This window comes from Manis javanica, chromosome 9, assembly GCF_040802235.1.
Source record: "Manis javanica isolate MJ-LG chromosome 9, MJ_LKY, whole genome shotgun sequence".
Classification (NCBI taxonomy): domain Eukaryota; kingdom Metazoa; phylum Chordata; class Mammalia; order Pholidota; family Manidae; genus Manis; species Manis javanica.
In genome coordinates, this window is record NC_133164.1 from 55,936,498 (window position 1) to 55,952,303 (window position 15,806).

The 15,806-nt window shown below is 40.4% G+C and overlaps 1 protein-coding gene across 1 annotated transcript in view; it reads left to right on the forward strand.

Moving 5' to 3' along the window:
* Positions 1–15,806, forward strand: part of LRRC63 (leucine rich repeat containing 63) — a 62,795-nt gene that overhangs the window by 31,308 nt on the left and 15,681 nt on the right. Inside the window, 1 exon segment of the mRNA XM_073213303.1 lies at positions 9,216–9,299. Coding sequence (XP_073069404.1) covers positions 9,216–9,299 — 84 coding nt within the window.

The following is a 15,806-nucleotide window of genomic DNA, read 5'->3' on the forward strand; positions in this document are numbered from 1 at the left end:
GAACACAATTAAGTAAAGTAAAATAATAAAGATGCACATTGTAAAATTCCAAACAGTGGTACGGAACCTGATCTGGAGAGTCAGAGATGACTGCCTGGAAAGAATTATACTTGAACTAAGTTTGACTGAATATGAATTAGCCAGATTAAATGTAAGAGAAGACAAGAGATACTTGGACTGATAATGGGTTAGATATTTCTTCACATATGTTACAACATATATGCAAGGAAGAGGATGTGAAGCAGCATGTATAATGTGGGATGGGAAATAGAAGCTGTTTTCTGTTTTTGAAGCTTAGTAAGCAAGGCCAAGTGGTGAAAAATGAGCCTAGTGCAGTAAACCGGGACCAGATTATCTGGGGACCTTGTGCTCTAAGCAAGAATTTGTCCTATATGCTGCATGCAAGGAGGAGCCACTGAAGGGTTTTCCACAGGGGTGAGGTGGAGTCCTACTTACATTTTAGCTCATGATGGTGGCAGTGTAGAGGATGAATATGAGGGGATAAAGCGGAGTTCCAGGTGACCAGCTCAGGGGCTATCATGGTAGTCCAGGCAAGAGATGGAAAGAACTTGGGTCAGGGCAATGATAGCACAGAGAAGAAGAAACAAATTGTAGGAATTTGAAGTAAAATATGCAAGATATGGTATTAACTGGATATAGAAGGTATAGGGAACAGACAAGTCAAGGTAAAAACATATGTCAAAGTGACTTCCAGATTCTAGTTAGAGTGAAATAATTCAATCATGTCAAATATATTTATTATTTATGGAATACTAGGCTGTGGCTAAGACTGGGGTTAAATCGGTAAATCAAAGGGCATGATCCTTTCCCTTATGGGATTTAGAATCCAGGGAAGGATACAGGGAATTTTAACAAACACTATAATAAATATATAAATAGAAAACATTCTAAGAACTACGGATGAAGAGAACAATAAGGAAGGTATCAAAAAGGACATTTATTAAATTGAGTCACTAAGAAAGAGGTATCTGAGTAATGGCACTCAAGCAGAAACAAGTCCAGGCCAAGAGTGATGAAAAGAATATTTCATGTGGTGGGCATAACATATGTGAGGCAAGGGCTGGGACTCTGTGAAGGCTGACAGAAAGGCAGTAGGCTTATGATACTGTTCAAAAATAAAATTCAACCAAGTGAATATAAAGAGCTAACTGATTTTATTAAGCAATTCATGAATCCCTCTGGCAAGTAGACTACCTTGAACTGCAGAAAAGGAAAGATTTAAAAAATAGAGATGGAGAGGAAAAAAGGAAATTATTAGCAGAGAATCTATTGTTTTATGCAAGGCTATCCTGCTGAAGAGAACAGAAGGAGACTACCAGTAAATTTCCTAGCACTAACTAGGAAATTGCACGTTGACTGATTCAAGGTTACATTCCTGGGGGACTGAAATTGCCGTTAGATTGGGTATTAATCTCAGTTTGCTGACATAGGGCCATTAGCATGAGTGATTCCATTTTGGGGCCTGTGGTTCTCCTTATTACAATATAGTGGAATGGCAGTCCCAGGAAAGGTTCGAGAATTTAAGGGGGGCTACATTCCATGAAGTTTTGGAGGTCATGTGAAGAAATTTATATTTTATTCTAAGTCCGATGAGAAGCCATTGGAAGATTTTAAGCAGAAGAGTGATGAGATTAAAGTGAAGGAAGCTTGAAGGAAAAAAATCAGTGAGTTCAGTTTTAGATTAACATGTTGGTTTTAAGTTGTGTTGCTTATCTCAGATGGACATAAGCAATTAAACTCATAGGAGTTTTGTGCTGGAGATAAACATAGTGAGTTATAACTGAAACCAGAAAGAATGTGTAGAGCAATCTTCTGAGGAGATATTCCTAGAGAAACACCAATGTTTCAGGTATGGAAAGAGGAAGAGGAATTATAAAGGTTGAGAAAAAAATGCTCAAAGTGCATAAAGTATATCATGCCAGTACACTTCTAGATGTAACATGGAAGCCAAGCAAATGGGTTATTACAAAAAGGAAGGATGATCCACAGTGTTCAAAAACAATAGAAAAACTCAGTCAGATTAAAGCTGAGAACCGTTTCAGTAGAATGGTGGGAACAAAAGCCAGTTTGAGTAAGTTGAGAAGGAATGGGAAGAGAGAAACTGGCCCTAGAGAGTGAAGGCCACTCTTTGGAGAGGAAGGAGAGAGCTTAGATAAAAGCTAAAAAGAACACAGCATTTTAGAATTTTTTTATTGTTATTTCTTTTTAATGATTTAGGCATATTCAAGGATGTTGGAAAAGAACCAGTAGGGAATAAATTGAAGGTATGAAAGGATGACCTATGGTGAACTTTCACAGGAAGTGAGAGAAAAAGGGGCCATAGGCACGTGCTGGGCTTGAATAGGAAGATTAACCTCATCTCCTACACCTGGAGACTGTTTTGTAAGAATGAGTTCAGAAAATATACAGTTACATGGGTAAGAAAATAGGAAATTTATTCAGTCAATAAAGATTTACTTAGCTTGTCCTATGTATCAGTTAAGGTAGATAACTTTAAAATGACTTAAATTGAGATCACCCTTGAGTAAAGATTGAGAAGGAACTTGAAAGACAGTTGTGATGATTTGATATAACATTGAGAGGAATGCAAAAAAGAACAAAGCACACAGGAAATGGAAGTCTGACAGACAGTGATGTGGTTTTAGCTGAGGCTGGAAACCATGAATTTGTAATGACACTAATCTCCATGACTGGATCTACACTGCTGTGTGATTTTCTTCAGTAGCTCAGTCACTCATGTGTAAGAAGGAAAAGGTAAATTTTAATCTCAGTAACAAAAAAATCTATGAGAATATCCATAGCAGTTTTTTTCCCAATAACCTTCAACAAGAAACAATTCAAATATTCATTACCAGGAGAATGGAAAAACTGTTTTACACACAATAGCCAAAAGGTGGTAACAACCCATAAGCACATTAACAAATTAATGGATAAACAAAATGTTACACATATATACAATAGAATATAATTCATCCTTGAAAGGGGTTAAATTCTGATACATGAATTTATAATGTACAATGAAGGTGATTCTTGAGAACATTATGCTAAGTGAAATGAGTCAGACATGACAGGACAAATGTATGATCCCACTTATATGAAGTGCCTAGAACAGGCAAATTCAGAGAGACAGAGAGCAGAGTGGAGGGAGTAAGGGAAAAGAGAGGAAAGGGGAAATACTATTTAATAGGTAAAGAATTCTTGATTGGGATTATGCAAAAATCCTAGAAATGGACAGTGGTGATCAATGTACTGTGGTTGTAAGTAATGCCACCAAATGGTACACTTAGAGATGATTAAAATAGTAGATTTTATCTTATATGTATTTTACCACACATAAAAAGTAGTTAATAGCACTCTGGATTTTTTCCCCTTTCCTCCTATTCTTTCTTCTTTCTAAAATTTTTCAGGTAAAATTTACCTACAAAAAGATGCAGAGATCTCAGGTATTTGACTCACAGGACTTAACAAATGTATACACCCATGTAGCCATCACCCAAAACAATATATTAAGCATTTCTATTACTCTAGAAAGTTTACTTGTGGACATTTCCAGTTAATCTTTAGGCTTCTAACATCAAAATTTTGTTTTGCCTCTTCTTGAAAATGATATTAATTGATTCATACAACAGTTTTTATGCAAGTGTGTGCACCTTTCACTCAACATAGTGCTTTTGAGAGTCACCCATGTTGCTGCATGAATAGGCAGACCTCAGTTTATTGCACTGTACAGTGCTTTGAGATATTTCATTTTTTACAAACAAGGTTTGTTGCAGCCCTGCACTGAGCAAATCTATATTGGCATCTGTAAGATAAATTCTAGCTGAAATAAGCAGGTGAAGAGAGGCAACAAAGGGCCAGGTAGTTTATTTGAATGCAAACACCCGGGTGAGATTTCCCCAGTCTATAGAAATGGAGGCTGGGGAATTTGCACGTAAGCAGACAGGCAGTGAGTTTTCAAAGAAGGTAGGGGGAGGCAGAGCTTAGATTTACAGTGGTGTGAGGATTGGCTAGCCTAAGGCACATTTTTCAGGTTGAGAGGGGTAGCAGCCAGGGACTTTGGCACGTCATCAGTGTCTGAGTGGGAGGGGGCAGCAGCCAGGGACTTTGGCACATCAGTATCCGATGTGCTTTCTCTTCCCATCAGTGCCCCCAGCCTTACATTTCAGCCTTTTGGTTATAATGGGTGCTGACTTGATCTGCCTACTTCTGGCTGAGGAGGGGCAACGTCGGGGTGGGGGTTTAAGGCTGGTTGACAGCTGGAGACTCAGTCGGGAGGGGTGAGTACTTGTACAGCAACAGTTGATTGATTTTTATGTGTGTCATTTCTGCTATGTGCTGTTGAAGGAACTTAAAAACACATGGACCAATAAGGAGTATGAAACAGATCACTGCAACAGGGCCTAAGAGAGGCACTAACCAGGCCATAATAGGGGATTGAAACCAGCTGTATGGATTATTACTTGATATGCCGGTTCCTTGGAGTTCCCTTTTTAGTTCTTGTAGTTTGTGAACATTCTGCTCTATGAGTCCCGACTCATTGATATAGTAACAACACTGTTCCTGGAGGAATAGACAGGTCCCTCCCTTCTCTGCAGTAAGGAGGTCTAAAGAGCGGTGGTTTAGAGGGTTACTTGGCCAAGGAGGTGACTTGCCTCTGGAGGGATGCCAGAGAGGCTGCAGATGTTTGGACAGCTACTTTGAGCCATCATTCTAGTTTTTCTAGGGCTGTAATATTGTAACCCAGGGCACCAGCGCTCACTCTTATGGCTAGAATGGAGAAAGTGAGGGAGATCCCTGCCACTGAAGGCAGGAGGACTGCTCTCTTGTGACGGGATTCTGAGGCCCAGAAGTTGGTGAACTCAGCTCCTCCATACAGGGTCAACCTATGGACTAGGGTGACTAGCAGGCAAGAAGCATTTGCAAAGTTGGTTTCGTATAGGGTCCCATTGCACCACAGGAAAGTACCTAGTGGGAAGCAAAGAAAGGAAGGCTGCTTATAGTGATGTCTCGAGGTCACATTTACTTTAGGTGTTTTGAATAATGGTACCTTACCAATAAGTTTGGGCTTTGAGGGAGGGCTTGGGGGGGCAGGGTAGGCTCTCTCTCTTGGTGGTATCTGAACTGCCACCACAGGGGTTTCTATAAGGGAAGTGCAGAGGAAGCATGTGTCAAGGATGTATTGGGGAGGGTGTGTCGGAATAAGTCTAGTCCCTCTTGCAGGAGACTTAACCAAGAAAAGGGAAGGGTCTTAGCCTTTTGTTGTATGTGAGTCTGTAGGTGGATTTCTTGGGTTTTAATGGCCTGTTGTACTTCTTCAAGATGTTTGGGGGTGCTTACCTCTACGTATTGATGAATCATGGTAGTCTGGCAGGGGTATGCTTGAAAATTATTTAAATAAACACCTCCTGTAATGCCCTCATTCCAGCGATTATGTAAGGGGTCTTGATGTTTAAATACCTCTTTGCGCAGGGTGCCCAGCATTGAAAAGTAAGCATATGGCGGCTATCGGCCAGATGGCCTTCTACCATCCAATTCATGACACAGGAGGCCCAGGGGCACCTAAAATTTTCTTTGATCCACTGTGTTCTGCACTTTCCTGTTTGCTGAAAGATGAGGCAGAGGGCCATGTTGATAGGTGTCTCTCCATCAGGGCACCAAACTCAGTTAAGAGGGAGGGCAATTACGGGCTGACAACTGTCAACTTCACAAAAGGCAGTTACAATCGTCTCTTCTACCAGCCCAATTTTTATGGTGTATTGCTGGGTGGCTTCAAATCGATACCTGATGGGAGAGGGTGAGACTACTCCACTGTGTAGGAGGAGGAGTAGGACTAGGAGCCCTTCAGAGTTGGATCCGTAGAGGTCCGACTTGTTCTGCTTGCCAAACGTCATTGGGAAGGGGGGCTCTTTTTAGTCGGGAAATATGGTACCATGCAGGGTCTCCTGATAGTTTGGCAGCAGTGGGGGTTGTGAGGATTACAGTGTATGGTCCTGTCCAGCAAGACTGGAGCAATCGAGGCTGGAGTTCTTTTAGAAGGAGATCCGTGTCCTCTGGGTTGTCAGACGACGTGGGCTGGGGTAGGAGCTGGTCTGCATTTTCTCTGAGAAGATGTCTCAACAGTGAAAAATAAGGAAGGTAGGAGGCTAAAGGAGGAGAGGCAGCAGGCAGGCTTGTGTTCAGTAAGAAGGGCCTGCCATACATTAGCTCAAATGCGCTTAGCCCAACAGGTTCCTGGGTTTCGGCACCAAATGTAAGATAAATTCTAGCCAAAATAAGCAGGCGAAGAGAGGCAACAAAGGACCAGGTAGTTTATTTGAACACAAACACCCGGGCGAGATTTCCCCAGTCTATAGAAATGGAGGCTGGGGAATTTGCGCGTAAGCAGACAGGCAGCAAGTTTTTAAAGAAGGTAGGGGGAGGCAGAGCTTAGATTTATAGCAGCGTGAGGATTAGCTAGCTCAAGGCACATTTTTCAGGTTGGGAGGGGGCAGCAGCCGGGGACTTTGGCACGTCAGTGTCTGATGTGCTTGCTCTTCCCATCAGTGCCCCCAGTGATACAGCATCATTTTCTCCAACAGCATTTGCTCACTTCCTGTCTCTGTATGACATTTTGGTGATTCTCCTAATATTTCAAACTTCTTTATTATTATATTTGTGATGGTGCTCTGCAGTCAGGATCCTTGGTGTTACTATTGTTATAGGGTGGGTCCATTCTTTTCGGTGCCTGCCCCTACCTCAACAAAGAGCTGAAAGGCAGAGTCCCACTAGCGAAGCAGGGGGACAGTTTTATTTGAATACATCTGAAGGGAGGAGCAGAGCACAATCAAGGTAGACAAAGGCCTTGATCTGTTAGGCCAGAGGCTTCTATATTTATTGCACTCTGGCTGGGAGGTGCCTCTTTGACTGACAAGATGTGGTTATTTGATTTACAGTTCTTTCTATACTGCCATCCCTCTCAGTGAGCCTGTGCTTTCCCGGTGCTGAGGTGTTATGTGGGAAGTTCTCAGTTCTGTTGGATTGCGATCTGGCTGGGGAGGAAGTTACCCCCCTGCTAAGCCTCTCTGGTCTCCACCTGGGACTCCCACCTGGGCAGGGTTTGGGTGCCTTTTTTCCATGAATCTTATCTGGGCGGCTTCTTCTTTGGGCTTTATCTTCCCCTTTCCCAGCTGCTCATGTCTACCCTAACATTCCTAACACTACTGTAATTGTTTTGGAGTCCGAGAACCTCACTCATTTAAAACAGCCAGCTTAACTGATGAATGTTGTGTGTGTTCTAACTTCCCTACCAACTGGCCATTGCCCCATCTCTCGCCCTCTCCCTCTGGATTCTCTGAGACACAGTGATATTGAAATTATCCCAATTAAGACGCTACAAAGGCTTCTAAGTATTCAAGTAAAAGAAAAAGTCACACGTCTCTCACTTTAAATCAAAAGCTAGAAATGATTAAGCTTAGTAAGGAAGGCATTTTGAAAGTCAAAACCTAGGCTTCTTGCTCCACTTAACCAAGTTTTAAATGTGAAGGAACAGTTCCTAAAGGAAATTAAGTGCCACTCCAGTGAACACATGAATGAAAAGAAAGTGAAACAGCCTTATCACTGATATGCAGAAAGTTGTAGTGGTCTGGATAGAAGATCAAACCAGCCACAACATCCGCTTAAGACAAAGCCTAATCCAGAGCAAGGCCCTAACTCTCTTCAATTCTGTGAAGGCTGAGAGGTGAGGCAGAAGAAAATATGGAAGCTAGCAGAGGGTGGTTTGTGAGTTTTAAAGAAAGAAGCTGTCACCTTAAGAAAGAAGTGCAAGATGAAGCAGCATCTCAGAGTCTAGGAGACAGACATTTATTACACAATGTGGTAAGTTCTGTGATAAGGGTAAACAGAGGAGCAGAGGAAGCAGCTTACTCAGTCTGAAAGATTCAGGAAGAGTTACTTGGAAGAGGTGACATCTGGACCAAGGCTTAAAAAGTGAAGACATTGATACAAGAGTCAAGTTTGGGAGAATTACACACAGTATTTGGAAATATGTGAGAACTGGCTACTTCAAGGAATTTTAGCAAATGCTGGGCCATAGGTGACTATGCGGGAGTGCGAGGCATGAACTGGACAAGTGGTCTGGGGCCAGGTCCTGAGGACTGTTACATGCCCTGCTGAGATAGTGGGAGGTTATGAGATATTGTCCTCTCAGTGCTTTAGTTAGCAATCATGCAAGCAATTCTTTTAGTCTTTTATTTGTATGTAAAACAGGAAAGTATTCAAGAACAGGTTACATAAAGAAACGAATATTAACTAGAGATTTTGATGAGTGTCATATGTAGCCCTTCAATTCCAGTCTTCGAGAAACAACACCCACTTCCACCCCTGCAAGAGAGGGCGCTCTGTGTTACCAGTCTTCGTGTTCTTTGGTTCTTACTCTTAAGTACTTAGCTTAATGGAAAGAAAGACCAAAGATATTTCAACTGGAAAATCTTACTGCAATGGCCCTGTGTTGAATAATGTCCCTCAAAAATTCATGTCAAAGCAGAACCTCAGAATATGACCTTATTTGGAAATATGGTCTTTGCAGATGTAATTAGTTGAGTTAATATGGCGTCATACTGGATTTAGGATGGGCTCTAAACCCGATAAATGGCGTCCTTAAGAGATGGCCAAGTGAGAACAAAGGTGGAGAGTAGAGTTATGCTGCCACAGACCGAAGAACACCAAGGGTTGCCGGCACCCACCACGGGCTGGGAGAGAACAAGGGGCAGCCTGCTCCTGAGGGCCTCCCGGAGGAACCGGCTCTGCTGATCCCTCGATTTTTGACTTCTGACCCCCTGAACTGTGGAAAGATAAAGTTCTGTTGTTTTAAGCCATCCAGATTATGGTAATTTGTATGTCAGTGCTAGGAAACTAACACATCAGCCAAGAAAAAAGTGTATCTAAATGTTGTTAGAAATATCTCAGGTGGCTTTTTCTAGTCAGAGCTTTGTGCACTCCAAACATTTCAAGCCAGTTTTAAGGGATAGATTAATGATTTTTAGGAAATATCACTGTAATTACATGATCTATAATGAAAAGAAGTCTATATAAACTTCAAGATCTTAGAAAAATATAATTTCTCTTTACTTTTACCTATTACTCAAGTATTGAATTCTTTATGCTCAGTAATGACAAACATAATCATTTTTACAACTCATTTTCTCTTTCTATCTAAGATTATTTTCTTTGTTCTACCTTGAGGAACTTGACATTTCCTATAATAAAATTGCTTTTATTCCAAATGAAATCTAGAAACTCAGGTATTTTGGAAGTAGTTAAGTACATACAAAGCCATATGACCCCTAAGGATATATTTGGTGATGATTGTGCAGAAAATTGAGTCCTTTCATTTATTCAGTAGGCATAAATCATAATATGTGAAGCATGAAGTGTACCAAAACTTAATTTGTATGGCTAATGAATAGTATTTTTAAGACATAACATTCTCAGTAAGTATTTAAAAGACAGTACTGATAACCACTTAGTAGAACTAGTTACTTTTGTCCATTCTTCCATGTGCACACCTTTAGGTCTTGTCAGTTTTAATTATTTCTTTTAAGGAAATATATATATACAAAAAGTTAATAATATACAGTGTAATTTTAATACTAAACTCTGATTCTCATATTAATTTTTTGAAAGTGTCAAGTTCATCTACATCCTAGGTCAGTATCATGCCATTTTCATTATGAATTTATAATAATTTTTAATAACTAGTTGGGAGATTATTTTCCAATAATAGTCTCTCAACTATTCTTTTTAGATCATGATCTTTAAGAACATTTAATATAATTCTAAGCCCTTCTTCTGCCCAAAAAAGCATAACTGTACTTTCTCAGACTATTAATGGCTCTTTCCTTTCCCAAAACTCGCAAACAGAATTTCCTTTAATATTTTATAAAAGCAATATAAAAACTACTTTCCCTACCATGATGGCCTGTCTCCATACTGCTGCCTTCCACCAATAGTTGAAACCTTTAGAATACTTTTATTTTCCCACTTCCCATCCAAATGAATTTACCCCTAATCTAATTCTGTTTTACTGAGATTGCTTAGAAACATGTTTCAGATTCTCATTAGCATTTTATGCACTGGCTCTTTTTATTTAAGGATTTGTATTTAGCACTCAGATCTCATAAACATTTTCAATCACTCTCCATTTACATTTAACTCTGTATTTTAAGATTCCTTGTTTATTGCTTTTCTTTTTCTCATCTTGAACCTGGAGTTGTCTCCTTTGATTCTTTGGCTGTTTAGAGTTTTTCCTTATTTATTTTCCTCAGAGAGAGTAAGTGGGTAATTTTTGCCTCTGACTCTTTAACTCTAGCAGATAAACAGTGCCCTAACTGGGTGGGCCATCTTACATTGCGGCCCTTATCATGAGTAATCTCGATCGTCCTGTCCTCAACAAGCTTCCAGCCAGTGGTATAGATAATGTACCCGATGCCAATTTGATTTTTTTAAAAGTGGTTCTTGTTTGTATCTGGAAACACTGTGAATCCTTGACATTTGGAATTTTATCAGCTTATGTTTAAGAGTGTGGCTTTTTTTAACCTGTTAAAAAAATCTGCACTCAATTCTACCATTGTGTTGGGGGTGGGGAAGAATCCCCACACTGACAAGCAGTTCTCTGACACCAGCTCATGTCCTACAATTCAACTCAAGTCTGACACTATCTACCTGGAGATAGCATCAGATTCCACAGGTTAAGGGCTCAGTCCCACAAGACCGCCCCCTGCTTCACATGCCAATTGCAAGTCCATGTTGTTACCTGTGCTTGTGACCAAGCAGCTACAGGTTGGAAGTTCCCACCACCCCCTCTTGGTCTTCAGATGCCATTCATGAGTCCAGTGTCACCTGTACTTCTCACTGACTGGCTGTAAATCAGAGATTCCCACAATGCCCTCCTTGAGTTTGATTAATGTGCTAGAGTGGCTCACAGAACTCAAGAAAATGATTTACTCACTAGATTACTGGTTTATTACAAAGGATATATACTAAAGGATATGAACTGATAGCTAGATGAAGAGCTACACAGAACAAATTCCCAAAGAAAGCAGCGTCTGTCCGCATGGAGTTTGGAGCCTGGCACAGTGGGGCACTGGGATGTTCTGGATCCCCAACTAGGAAGGTTTCCAAACCTCCTCTTTTTTTTTTTTGAGAGGGCATCTCTCATATTTATTGATCAAATGGTTGTTAACAACAATAAAATTCAGTATAGGGGGGTCAACGCTCAATGTACAATCATTAATCCATCTCAAGCCTAATTCTCGTTAGTCTCCAATCTTCTGAAGCATAACGAACAAGTTCTTACATGGTGAAGGAATTCTTACATAGTGAATAAATTCTTACATGGTGAACAGTACAAGGGCATTCATCACAGAGACTTTCGGTTTTGATCATGCAATATGACCTATAAACAATCAGGTCAAATATGAATATTCGTTTGATTTTTGTACTTGATTTATATGTTGATCCCACATTTCTCCTATTATTATTATTATTTTTATTTTTAATAAAATGCTGAAGTGGTAGGTAGATGCAAGATAAAGGTAGAAAACATAGTTTAGTGCTGTAAGAAGGCAAATGTAGATGATCAGATGATCAGGTGTGTGCCTATGGACTAAGTATTAATCCAGGCTAGACAAGGGCAGCAAGACATCCATGGATGCAGAAGATTTCTCTCAAAGCAGGGGGGGTGAGGTTCTGAGCCTCACCTCTGTTGATCCCCAAATTCTCACCTGATGGCCCCCCTGCGACTGTGCCTGTCTTAGGTTGTTCCTCCCTTGAGGAATCTTACCCGTCTCTGGCTAACCAGTCATCTTCCGGGGCCATACAGGGAAATGTAAAGTTGGTAAGTGAGAGAGAAGCCATATTGTTTGCAAAGGTTAGCTTTTTACTTCTTTGCAGATTTATGCCCTGTGGCTTCTATGCCCAGCACTTGTCTCGAGGTATCTTTACCACCTGGAGGAATTATGATACTCGGTAAATTCGATATGAGGCACGAATTCTATTTAAGGGTTGTAATTAGGAAGGAAGAAGAAAAGCTATAGATGTAGCATATGAAGGAAACATGGGAGGATTGATTATTTCTTTGACATATCTTCTTGTAGAGTACCTTAAGTATGTATAGGTTTTAAACTACTAACTAATTTGCACACACATATTAACATAATAGGAATACAGTGACATAAACAAAGCAAATCTATAATTACCATCCATCTCCAGTGAAGCCAAGAAAACCATTTAGGCACCCTAGGCATTTGTGAAAATTTATCTATGATATGATGGATATTGTCCAACTGTACTTGAACCATCAGACAAATTAAAGCAGCCCATTTCTGGGATCTGTTCACATCCCATATGTTCTTTTAACCATAGATAGTCTATAGTCATAAGATTTTGGAGTGCTACAACTTGCACCCCTCCCAACTCCTGGTTGAGTTCCAACAGTACAGATCCGGTCAAATTCATTGTCTCACTGTATGCACATGCCAGCCTAGACATCTCCCTCCTCATTCTTATGGCAAGTCCAGGAGACGGTGGGCTGGATGCAGCCACAACTGCAGCATCGTCCAGATCCCTGTGGAGGATTTTTGATGATCATCCCCCGGCACAAGTCCTCCAGAGAGTGCTGATGCCGGAAGCTCCTCCTCATATCGTATCTTAGTTCATTTTCTGGGTATCCAAGCTAGGCCTTGATCTTCTGCGTAGAAACAAACAGACCCTTTGCCCAAACTTTGACCTGCCCTCTATACCACTGTGCAGAACTCATTGGAGGTCAGCACACAGTAACTGCTTTTTTTTTTTTTTTTAATTAAGAGAAAGGAATATTATCAGAAAAGAGTACCTCCATAGCTGATCATCTGATACCCTTTAAGTGATCAACATTAAGGATATTTAAAGCATGCGTTGATCTTTGATTTACCAATAGTTTTATCCTGTTAAGGAGTAATCCCCCTTTTCTTTCTTTCTTTCTTTTTTTTTTTTTTTTAATTTTTAATCTACACTTACATGAAGAATACTATGTTTACTATGCTCTCCCCTATGTCAGGTCCCCCCTAACAACCACATTACGGTTACTGTCCATCAGCTTAGCAAAATGTTGTAGAGTCACTACTTGTCCTCTCTGTGTTGTGCAGCCCACCCTCCCCTTTCTCCCTCCCCCCCATGCATGCTAATCTTAATACCCCCCTTCTTTTTCTCCCCCCTTATCCCTCCCTGCCCACCCATCCTCCCCAGTTCCTTTCCCTTTGGTACCTGTAAGTCCATTTTTGGGTTCTGTAATTCTGCTGCTGTTTTGTTCCTTCAGTTTTTCCTTTGTTCCTATACTCCTCAGATGAGTGACATCATTTGGTATTTCTCTTTCTCCGCTTGGCTTATTTCACTGAGCATAATACTCTCCAGCTCCATCCATGTTGCTGCAAATGGTTGGATTTTTCCACTTCTTATGGCTGAGTAGTATTCCATTGTGTATATGTACCACATCTTCTTTATCCATTCATCTACCGATGGACATTTAGGTTGCTTCCAATTCTTGGCTATTGTAAATAGTGCTGTGATAAACATAGGGGTGCATCTGTCTTTCTCAAACTTGATTGCTGCGTTCTTAGGGTAAATTCCTAGGAGTGGAATTCCTGGGTCAAATGGTAGGTCTGTTTTGAGCATTTTGATGCACCTCCATACTGCTTTCCACAATGGTTGAACTAATTTACATTCCCACCAGCAGTGTAGGAGGGTTCCCCTTTCTCCACAGCCTCGCCAACATTTGTTGTTGTTTGTCTTTTGGATGGCAGCTATCCTTACTGGTGTGAGGTGATACCTCATTGTAGTTTTAATTTGCATTTCTCTGATAATTAGCGATGTGGAGCATCTTTTCATGTGTCTCTTGGCCATCTGTATTTCTTTTTTGGAGAACTGTCTGTTCAGTTCCTCTGCCCATTTTTTAATTGGGTTATTTGTTTTTTGTTTGTTGAGGCATGTGAGCTCTTTATATATTCTGGACGTCAAGCCTTTATCGGATCTGTCATTTTCAAATATATTCTCCCATAGTGTAGGGTTCCTTTTTGTTCTATTGATGGTGTCTTTCGCTGTACAGAAGCTTTTCAGCTTAATGTAGTCCCACTTGCTCATTTTTGCTGTTGTTTTCCTTGCCCGGGGAGATATGTTCAAGAAGAGATCACTCATGTTTATGTCTAAGAGGTTTTTGCCTATGTTTTTTTCCAAGAGTTTAATGGTTTCATGACTTACATTCAGGTCTTTGATCCATTTTGAGTTTACCTTTGTATATGGGGTTAGACAATGGTCCAGTTTCATTCCCCTACATGTAGCTGTCCAGTTTTGCCAGCACCATCTGTTGAAGAGACTGTCATTTCCCCATTGTATGTCCATGGCTCCTTTATCAAATATTAATTGACCATATATGTTTGGGTTAATTTCTGGGGTCTCTAATCTGTTCCACTGGTCTGTGGCTCTGTTCTTGTGCCAGTACCAAATTGTCTTGATTACTATGGCTTTGTAGTAGAGCTTGAAGTTGGGGAGTGAGATCCCCCCTACTTTATTCTTCTTTTTCAGGATTGCTTTGGCTATTCGGGGTCTTTGGTGTTTCCATATGAATTTTTGAATTATTTGTTCCAATTCATTGAAGAATGTTGCTGGTAATTTGAGAGGGATTGCATCAAATCTGTATATTGCTTTGGGCAGGATGGCCATTTTGATGATATTAATTCTTCCTAGCCATGAGCATGGGATGAGTTTCCATTTATTAGTGTCCCCTTTAATTTCTCTTAAAAGTGACTTGTAGTTTTCAGAGTATAAGTCTTTCACTTCTTTGGTTAGGTTTATTCCTAGGTATTTTATTCTTTTTGATGCAATGGTGAATGGAATTGTTTTCCTGATTTCTCTTTCTATTGATTCGTTGTTAGTGTATAGGAAAGCTACAGATTTCTGTGTGTTAATTTTGTATCCTGCAACTTTGCTGTATTCCGATATCAGTTCTAGTAGTTTTGGAGTGGAGTCTTTAGGGTTTTTTATGTACAGTATCATATCATCTGCAAATAGTGACAGTTTAACTTCTTCTTTACCAATCTGGATTCCTTGTATTTCTTTGTTTTGTCTGATTGCCGTGGCTAGGACCTCCAGTACTATGTTAAATAACAGTGGGGAGAGTGGGCATCCCTGTCTGGTTCCCGATCTCAGAGGAAATGCTTTCAGCTTCTCGCTGTTCAGTATAATGCTGGCTGTGGGTTTATCATATATGGCCTTTATTATGTTGAGGTACTTGCCCTCTATTCCCATTTTGCTGAGAGTTTTTATCATGAACGGATGTTGAATTTTCTCAAATGCTTTTTCAGCATCTATGGAGATGATCATGTGGTTTTTGTCTTTCTTTTTGTTGATGTGGTGGATGATGTTGATGGATTTTCGAATGTTGTACCATCCTTGCATCCCTGGGATGAACCCCACTTGGTCATGGTGTATGATCCTTTTGATATACTGTTGAATTCTGTTTGCTAATATTTTATTGAGTATTTTTGCATCTACATTCATCAGGGATATTGGTCTGTAATTTTCTTTTTTGGTGGGGTCTTTGCCTGGTTTTGGTATTAGGGTGATGTTGGCCTCATAGAATGAGTTTGGGAGTATTCCCTCTTCTTCTATTTTGTGGAACACTTTAAGGAGAATGGGTATTATGTCTTCTCTGTGTGTCTGATAAAATTCCGAGGTAAATCCGTCCGGCCCCGGGGTTTTGTTCTTGGGTAGTTTTT